A 10,627-nucleotide genomic window follows, 5' to 3' on the forward strand; every position below is an offset into this window, starting at 1 on the left:
TTATAAGTGACGAGGAGGCATCTTCACACAATGCAAAGTCAATGGATTTATCAAAACCCCAACCCCTCCCCCGGTGTGGGCGTGGCCTAAATGCACCGTCTCTATAGAGCTGGTAAGTCCCGCCCCTTCCGCTAGCCCCGCTGGACCTCTAGATTGAGAAATCGTCAATGCAAGTGAATGAGAGAAAATTATTATTTTCTAATCCCGTTTGAATTTTGCAATGAATGTGAACATATGTTGTCTGTGAATTTTTTATGTAATGTTTTGTGTTAAGAATGCTACAATTTAACAATTTACTGCTAGCCAAAGAATCATACAATATACTGTCAAACTCGTTACATGAGAAATTACATTAAAAAAATTCACAGACAACATATGTTACATTCATTGCAAAATTCAAACGGGATTAGAAAAGAATTATTCACTTGCATTGACGCTTTTTCAACCTAGAGGTCCACTTGGAGTTTTACGGATGGGCGGGACTTACCAGCTCTATTACAGTCTCACTATAACTGGACTCTGCTGCCCTCTAGTGCCACAGAGGAGCTCTGACTAAAGCTGTAATGCATTAACTAACTGTGTGTGTGTGTTAAAATGACAGATGCACAACCCGATGCATCAAAAACTGACGACCGATGCAAAGGTATCTGGAACTATATAAGCCTATAAAGACATTTTTAGAGTTTTTAGAGTAGGCTCATTAACGTTATGTCTGTGTTTGCACTGAAGATGCGGGCTGTGTGAACGGGCTTTGTGTGAACGGCACTTGTGTGTGTTTGGCGGGATACAAGCTGAAGGCGGATAGAAAAACCTGTGAAGGTTAGTATGTGTCCACCCGTAAACTTACACATTTATTCAAGTCACATGAGCAGTCACTGCAAGTCTTAAAGGGATAGTTCACTTTGAAATTAATTTTTGATGTTTTATCTTGCCTCAAGGACATCCAAGATGTAGGTGTCTTTGTTTCCACAGTATTTTCAATTTTACATTTCCAATACACTGGAGGCTAAGGGGGTCCACCAAAAAGCATGCACAGAGAAGTCCAAATTAAACATGATTTAATGACTCGTAAATGTAAGTACACATTGATGGCCTAAGACACGAAACGAGCGGTTTGTGTGAGAAAATCAACAGTATTTATATGGTTTTTACCTCGTGTAATCCAAGTGATTTGAATCAGTTGTTCAATGTCCAGCTGAACCGAACTGAATCAGTTCAATGTTACGCCGGAAGTGATCGCTTGCGTGTGACGTCACTCAAAATTTACACGGAGATTTCGGAAGTTTTACCTTTTACTAAACATATTTAGATTTACCGAAATCGTCTTCCATTGTGGTTTCCCGTATATCTAAATATGTTTAGTGAAAGGTAAAACTTCCCAAATCTCTGTATAAACAAAGAGTGACGTCGGCGCGCAAGCGATCACTTCCGAGACCGAAGCGCCCGTGCCGTCACATCATTTTGTCATGGCTATGATTACAAGAGGTAAAACGATATAAATACTGTTCGTTTTCTCACACAAACCGCTCGTTTCGTGTCTTAGGCCATCAATGTGTACTTACATTTACGAGTCATTAAATCATGTTTAATTTGGACTTCTCTGTGCTGCTCTTTGAGGTGAACCGATTGAGGACCCCCTTCACCTCCATTATATGACTGACAGACAACAACGGTTTGACCAACGGTTTGAACGGTTTCTTGGATGCCCTTGAGGTAAGATAAAACATATCAAAAATTAATTTCAAAGTGAACTATCCCTTTAATACACAGATCCCTTCTTTTGTCCATATCCGTTTGCATTCACTTCACACAGGACTGGTATCCGATATCTGTGTTTATATTAATTATTTTCGGGTGATCTTTTTTCTATGCACATGGTTTTCAATGGCCGTGCTATTCAAATGATTTATAAAATTCATGATTATTTGCCAGGCTCATGAATGTGCTTTATGATTTTCGTTTATCTACAGCTCAGATCTAGAAGTGGAATAAAGTCACCAAATATAAAGTTCCCATCTAAATATAAACCCGTGAGCGAGCGCACACAGACACGTCTGCCTCATAATACAACATTACAAATCTTTGTGAATAAACGTGTCGTCCTCGCGTGTGGCGGCTTGAATTCAGAGGAGAATCGGATATGTGTGTGTTTAGACGCAGGTCGGATGTCGGATATGTTGTATGCGAATTAAAACCACATTTGGAAGTGGCTCAGATCGGATGCAAAAAACAAACAACAAACTCGGATCTGTGTCAGATGTGTGTAAACGCAGCCTGTGTGTCTCGACAGACATCAACGAGTGTTTGTTGGGCGCTCACCAGTGCCGTCCGGGCGAACGCTGCATCAACACACTCGGCTCGTACCGGTGTCAGAGAGAGGTCAGCTGCGGGACGGGCTACGAGCTCACCGACTCCAACCAGTGCGAAGGTCAGACACACACACACACAGTCAGTACACACCAATCAGTGCAAAGATCAGACACACACACACAGAACACACTGAGCAGTGCGAAGGTCAGACACACACACACACACACTCAGAACATACTAGAGCCACAGCATTCAAAAACTCTACATTTATATATAAATATATATATATATTTTTCATTATTAATACTGAATAAAAATACCAAAAAATTAAAATATTAATATATATTACTTATTTGATTTGATTATCGCAGCCATAATGGCGATCTTGATTTGGATGAATTGTGCAGCCCTATAACCCACATGTGACTCGTCCCCTTAATAATAATATAATAAATAAACAAAGATACAATGTGTGTGTGTGTGCTGTTTCAGACATTGATGAGTGTGAGACGGGCACTCATAACTGCGGAGCCGAGATGCTGTGCCAGAACTCAGTCGGGTCTTTCCGCTGCCGGCCCAGAATGCAGTGCGGCGAGGGGTTCATTCAGGACGCTCTCGGCAGCTGCATCGGTGAGAACGTTTGTGTGTTACACTCTGTGTATGTGTGACAGATATAAACGAGTGTGTAAGAGCCTGTTACACTCTCTAACGCTGTGTGTGTTCTTGTGTGTGACAGATATAAACGAGTGTCTGAGTGTGACGGGCCCGTGTCCGACGGGTCACATGTGCTTTAACACCGTCGGCTCCTTCACCTGCCAGAGACAGTCTGTGAACTGTGGTCGCGGATACCATCTGAACGCACAGGGAACTCGCTGCGTCGGTAAACACACACACACATGACATCGCATGTAAACATTAGAAAACTAAACGTTAGAAAAATATTTTGGGGAAAAATATATAGCAATATACCGGTGCAACTTTTAATTAGTATAATTAAATTAATTAGTAGTGTATATTTTAATTAGTCTCATAAATAATATAATAACACCCAAATAAATTAATAATATAATAAATAACATAATCAAAATAATTATTCTATATATAATTTTATTATATAGCACACAATGTGTCACTTATATTATAATTTTTCTTCAGTGAACAAAATAAAAAATCAAATAATAAAAATGCTGGAAATCTAAGATTATAATATATCAAAAAATAATATGTATATAGAATATTTATTTTGATTATATTATTAATTATATTACTTAGCACAAAATGTGTCACTAGTAAAAAAAAAATAATATCAAATAATAAAAATGCTGGAAAATCTCTAAGACTTCAAAAGAAAGAAAACACGAATTAATCTATATAAAAACTATATATATATACAGTATATATATACTACAAAGTACATATATTATGTTTGTGCAATTTTAATATAATTATATACATTTATAATGAACATAATTTAATATACAATATATGTATACACAGAATTCTTAAAGGTATAATTAATGTTATAAGTGAACTTTATAAGTGACTAAATAAAAAATAAAATAATAAAAAAAGAAATCTTCTTATTTGAGAAAAAATTCCAGCTCTCAGTTTCACCCAAAAAATCGATATAAATATATTTAAGTCGTCACTCAGGAAATGCAAAACATTATGGAAATAAAATGGGTTATGAATGGCATATTTTGCTAGGTCTGAGAGTTTCCACTGATTAAGTGAGTCTGTCTCTTTAAGAGAATATGAATATGAGCTCTGATGATGACTCTTGCCTCAGATATCGACGAGTGTGCGGGTCCTGATAACTCCTGTGACGGTCACGGCTGTATTAATCTGTTGGGCTCGTACCGATGCGAGTGCAGGTCCGGCTTCGTCTTCAACAGCATTACCAGATCCTGTGAAGGTCAGTGGTTAAGAGGTCAAAGGTCGTAGGTTCAAATTTTAATAATCATTTTATATAAAATAAAATATATATATATATAGTTATTATATATATATATATATATATATATATATATATATATATATATATATATATATATATATATATTGTAATTATTTATATTTAACTTAAATAATTAACAAAATATTAATTAAATAATGTAATTATATATATATATATATATATATATATATAATTTAATTATATTAATTATAATATAATTATTATAATTGTTTAAAATGTCAAGTATATATGCATATGTACTTGAAATATTTTAAAGAATAATATATATATATATATATATATATATATATATATATACATATATATAATATATATTTATCATTAAATATAATTAAATATTATATTAATTTAATATTATTATTTTGTTATTAAATTATACTTATTATAATTTGTAATTATTTAAAATATTTCAAGTATATATACAGTATATATATATATATATATATATATATATATATATATATATATATATATATATATATAATTTTATTTAAATCATTAAAATATAATACATTTTATATTTTATTTATACATAATTATTTATTACACAACATATTATTTAATTTTAGAAAACTAAAAATAAAATTTAACATTCATTAATTTGTATAATATCATTATTTTAAGTTATATATATATATATATATATATATATATATTGCATTAGCATTAGCATTATTATTTTAATGCACCTTTTGCTTGACCCCTGTTGATCTAAATGCCGTATTCCTTTCTCCTGAACATCAGACATCAACGAGTGCAGGAACTATCCGGGCCGACTCTGTGCACACAAGTGTGAAAACATCCTGGGCTCCTACAAGTGCAGCTGCACCACCGGCTTCAAGCTGGCCAGCGACGCCAGGAACTGCGACGGTACCGCAAAACCCTTGGAACTACAGGCCCGCTCACACCAAGGACAATAACGATAAAGATATAGTCCTAAAATTCGTTCACGATATTAAAGAGTAGCAGAGTCACACCACGCCTATACCGATAACGATATCGTTGGGATCACTTTCGGAACGTTTTTTTTCCAGCTGTTGAACGATAAACACTGACAGCCAATCAGAATCCATTCTAATTAACGGGCTTGGGCATTTAAAAAGGAGAAGTTAATCACCGAGGTCCAGATAAATCCACCATTGTTTGACAAGTCAAGCCACTTTTCAAGAACGTGAAAAACAATCATCCCTCTGAATAAACGGTTTAAGTTTTCCCTCAGGTTTCCAGTTCTCGTTTCAACAACATTGTCTTGATTCCTTCGAAGTTGCGGTGAAAAAGACTGTGTTGTTTTTATTCCACTATATTAACTATGTTAGCTACAGTAAATTCACTGTTAGATTATTAGCTGGATTACACGCTTCACTCATGCTGAGGACATCTGCTGGTTAAAGCCATGTAAACACAACAAAAACATGTGCAATGACGTTGTACACACTTCGAAACCGCAACGCGCGAGCATCGAATAAACAGACCGTTATCGTTCGTCAAGTGTGGACGCAAATATAGTTACCGTTCTTGGTGTGACCGGGCCTTAGTAATCAGCTCAGTCAGCCTTGGTTCATTCCCTGTCCTGTTGTTTACTTGCAGACCTCGATGAGTGCGAGAGCGCCCCCTGCAGTCAGGAGTGCGCCAATGTTTACGGGTCCTATCAGTGTTACTGTCGCCGTGGTTACCAGCTGAGTGATGTGGACGGGATCACCTGTGAAGGTGAGTGTCTGAGACTGTCCCTGCGTCTCAATGTCCACTCTATCCATCCTAAACAGTGTGTGAGATTAGAATAAGTGTGTCCCAAAACATATATGTTGAAACGATCTACTATTCCCGGTGGATTTTCAAAGTGTGGATCCGTGTTCACTATAAAGGCTAATATTACCCACAATTCATTGCGCTTTGGAGGAGGAACTACAAACAGGAGGAGGATTTCATCTTTGACAAGATGAATCAAGATCAAGATGATTGACAGGCCAGTTTACGGTGACAGGATGATTGACAGGCCAGTTTACGGTGACAGGATGATTGACAGGCCAGTTTACTGTGACAAGATGATTGACAGGCCAGTTTACAGCGACAAGATGATTGACAGGCCAGTTTACAGCGACAAGATGATTGACAGGCCATTTTACGGTGACAGGATGATTGACAGGCCAGTTTACAGCGACAAGATGATTGACAGGCCAGTTTACGGTGACAGGATGATTGACAGGCCAGGATGATTGACAGGCCAGTTTACGGTGACAGGATGATTGACAGGCCAGTTTACGGTGACGGGATGATTGACAGGCCAGTTTACAGCGACAAGATGATTGACAGGCCAGTTTACGGTGACAGGATGATTGACAGGCCAGTTTACGGTGACAGGATGATTGACAGGCCAGTTTACTGTGACAAGATGATTGACAGGCCAGTTTACAGTGACAAGATGATTGACAGGCCAGTTTACGGTGACAAGATGATTGACAGGCCAGTTTACGGTGACAGGATGATTGACAGGCCAGGATGATTGACAGGCCAGTTTACGGTGACAGGATGATTGACAGGCCAGTTTACGGTGACGGGATGATTGACAGGCCAGTTTACAGCGACAAGATGATTGACAGGCCAGTTTACGGTGACAGGATGATTGACAGGCCAGTTTACGGTGACAGGATGATTGACAGGCCAGTTTACTGTGACAAGATGATTGACAGGCCAGTTTACAGTGACAAGATGATTGACAGGCCAGTTTACGGTGACAAGATGATTGACAGGCCAGTTTACGGTGACAGGATGATTGACAGGCCAGTTTACTGTGACAAGATGATTGACAGGCCAGTTTACAGTGACAGGATGATTGACAGGCCAGTTTACGGTGACAGGATGATTGACAGGCCAGTTTACGGTGACAGGATGATTGACAGGCCAGTTTACTGTGACAAGATGATTGACAGGCCAGTTTACAGTGACAGGATGATTGACAGGCCAGTTTACGGTGACAAGATGATTGACAGGCCAGTTTACGGTGACAAGATGATTGACAGGCCAGTTTACGGTGACAGGATGATTGACAGGCCAGTTTACGGTGACAGGATGATTGACAGGCCAGTTTACGGTGACAGGATGATTGACAGGCCAGTTTACGGTGACAGGATGATTGACAGGCCAGTTTACGGTGACAAGATGATTGACAGGCCAGTTTACGGTGACAAGATGATTGACAGGCCAGTTTACGGTGACAAGATGATTGACAGGCCAGTTTACGGTGACAAGATGATTGACAGGCCAGTTTACGGTGACAAGATGATTGACAGGCCAGTTTACGGTGACAGGATGATTGACAGGCCAGTTTACGGTGACAGGATGATTGACAGGCCAGTTTACGGTGACAGGATGATTGACAGGCCAGTTTACGGTGACAGGATGATTGACAGGCCAGTTTACGGTGACAAGATGATTGACAGGCCAGTTTACGGTGACAGGATGATTGACAGGCCAGTTTACGGTGACAGGATGATTGACAGGCCAGTTTACGGTGACAGGATGATTGACAGGCCAGTTTACGGTGACAAGATGATTGACAGGCCAGTTTACGGTGACAGGATGATTGACAGGCCATTGACAGGCCAGTTTACGGTGACAAGATGATTGACAGGCCAGTTTACGGTGACAGGATGATTGACAGGCCAGTTTACGGTGACAGGATGATTGACAGGCCAGTTTACGGTGACAAGATGATTGACAGGCCAGTTTACGGTGACAGGATGATTGACAGGCCAGTTTACGGTGACAGGATGATTGACAGGCCAGTTTACGGTGACAGGATGATTGACAGGCCAGTTTACGGTGACAAGATGATTGACAGGCCAGTTTACGGTGACAGGATGATTGACAGGCCAGTTTACGGTGACAGGATGATTGACAGGCCAGTTTACGGTGACAGGATGATTGACAGGCCAGTTTACGGTGACAGGATGATTGACAGGCCAGTTTACGGTGATAGGATGATTGACAGGCCAGTTTACGGTGATAGGATGATTGACAGGCCAGGATGATTGACAGGCCAGTGTACGGTGATGGGATGATTGACAGGCCAGTTTAGGGCTTGTGTTTGCTGTTCCACTCCATCATTCACACAGTGTGTTTTGATCTCCAGACATCGACGAGTGTGCGCTGCCCACCGGGGGACACATCTGCTCTTACCGATGCTACAACACACCAGGAAGCTTTCACTGCACATGTCCCGCCACCGGATACACACTTGCTCCCAACGGACGCAGCTGCCAGGGTCAGGAACACACTCTTATCAGGATCACAGTGTCATATACTGTCACACAACACAGGAATCAGTAACACTTTACAACAGAGTTCATTAGTTTACATTAGATAATGTATTAACTAACACGAACTAACCATACATTTGTTACAGTAATTATTCATCTTAGTTAATAAAAATTCATGTTAGTTCCACGGTGCATTAACTAACGATAACAAATACAACCTTTGATTTAAATAATGGATTAGTAAATGTTGAAATTAACATGAGATTAATAAATGCTGTAAAAGTATTGTTCATTCTTAGTTAGTGTTAACTAATGAAGTTAACTAGGGTTATTATACAAATTACATAATAAATAAATAAACATTAAATAATAATATTAAATAAATAATAATATTAAAGATGTATTTATTATAAATAATATTGAATAAGTAACAAATCATAATAATTAATTAAATTATATTTTATATATATTTATATGATATATACTTAAAAATGTTAATATAAATAATTGAAAATAAATATGCAATAAGTATACTATGTTCTCAATAAAATAAATATAATTATATATTCAATAAAATAAATATAATTATATATTATTTAAATATTATATTTTATTTCATTAATATTAAAAAATACACTTTTATATGCTTATTTTTTTCAGTTTTAGTAACCGAGTGTCATTGGTCACAATTCATAAGAAATTGGTCAAAACCATCAATTTCACAAATAACGTGCATAATTTGTCATATTACACCGTGGCAAAAGCCCTTAAAGTGACAGTTCACCCAAAAATTATAATTCTGCCCTCATGTCGTTCCAAACCTCCAAAGATCTTCAGAAAACAAATGAAGATATTTTTGATGAAATCTGAGAGATTTCTGTTTCTCCATTGATAAGCAACTACCACTTTAATGCTTCAATAATGTTATAAAGTGATCGTAAAACTAATCCAAATGTATTGCGCGTATTCTGATGAGACACAATCCGCTTTACATGATGAATGACGATCAGGGTGAGTAATTAATGACAGAAGTTTCATTTTTGGGTGAACTATCCCTGGCTTTAAACATGGTCAAATCACTGTAAATAAAGTGCTTTATTTAATCATCGAGACCAACACTAATATTGATGTTCCCGAGCAGATATCGATGAGTGTGTGACCGGGACTCACGCCTGCACAGAATCCCAGAGCTGCTTTAACATCCAGGGTGGATATAAATGCCTGAGCTTCGACTGTCCGGCAAACTACAGGCGCTCGGGAGACACGTGAGTGACAACCAGAACAACTCTGACCAGTTTACAACAGAAAAAGGACTTTAAACAAATGCAATATTGAATCCAATATTGAATTTCCGTTAACTTTAATATTGGTCATACCTGAGGGTCGGTTTCCAAATCTTTTTAAAAATGTAACCTTTCCACTGAATACAAACAAAGAAAATGCAAATTTTATACAAATAATTAATATTAAAATAATAATATTAAAAATCATAAGGAAAATATATATAAAATATACAATATTTTAAATATTATATAAATATATAAAAAATATAATTTTATTACATTTATGACTATTTAAATTTATTTGAAGTATAATTATTTAAAAAATAATATGTAAAATAAATATATATCAAATTAACTATATAAATTAAATAGGATTAATCGCATCTAACAAAAGGTTGTATATATTTGTATATTTATATTTGACAGCACTCAAACTTGTACTTTTTTAAATGTAAAAAAACCTATATATATATATATATATATATATATCATTTAATTTAAATAATTAAAATTTTCCACTGAACATGGACACATAAAAATATAATACAAAATATACATATATATTTGATTTATAAATATATAAATATATTTGTCAAGAAACAAAATGACAAATAAATAAATAATACTAAATTATGCAAGTATTAGTGCATATATATCTTGAAGGAGTTGATGTACAGCTCAGATGTCGCAGGAAGGCATGAATATCTGCTGATCACACTGTGCATGAGCGCAATGCATGAACTGTGCACAACGTTTCATTAATACCATTAATATCATTAATATCCCCCATCGATAGGAGC

The 10,627-nt window shown here is 36.7% G+C and overlaps 1 protein-coding gene across 4 annotated transcripts in view; it reads left to right on the forward strand.

The window, feature by feature from the left end:
- The window catches only part of fbln1 (fibulin 1), a 43,371-nt gene that overhangs the window by 9,699 nt on the left and 23,045 nt on the right, over window positions 1-10,627 (forward strand). For all 4 annotated transcript variants that reach the window (XM_039647948.2, XM_039647946.2, XM_039647947.2 and 1 more), the window contains exons 5-14: window positions 602-643; window positions 730-819; window positions 2,291-2,428; window positions 2,803-2,940; window positions 3,047-3,190; window positions 4,100-4,225; window positions 5,033-5,158; window positions 5,876-5,995; window positions 8,418-8,549; window positions 9,686-9,809. In XM_039647948.2, coding sequence (XP_039503882.2) covers window positions 602-643; window positions 730-819; window positions 2,291-2,428; window positions 2,803-2,940; window positions 3,047-3,190; window positions 4,100-4,225; window positions 5,033-5,158; window positions 5,876-5,995; window positions 8,418-8,549; window positions 9,686-9,809 — 1,180 coding nt within the window. The remainder of the gene's footprint in view (window positions 1-601; window positions 644-729; window positions 820-2,290; window positions 2,429-2,802; window positions 2,941-3,046; window positions 3,191-4,099; window positions 4,226-5,032; window positions 5,159-5,875; window positions 5,996-8,417; window positions 8,550-9,685; window positions 9,810-10,627) is intronic.

This window comes from Pimephales promelas, chromosome 25 (assembly GCF_988280905.1).
Source record: "Pimephales promelas chromosome 25, fPimPro1.hap1.1, whole genome shotgun sequence".
Taxonomy (NCBI): domain Eukaryota; kingdom Metazoa; phylum Chordata; class Actinopteri; order Cypriniformes; family Leuciscidae; genus Pimephales; species Pimephales promelas.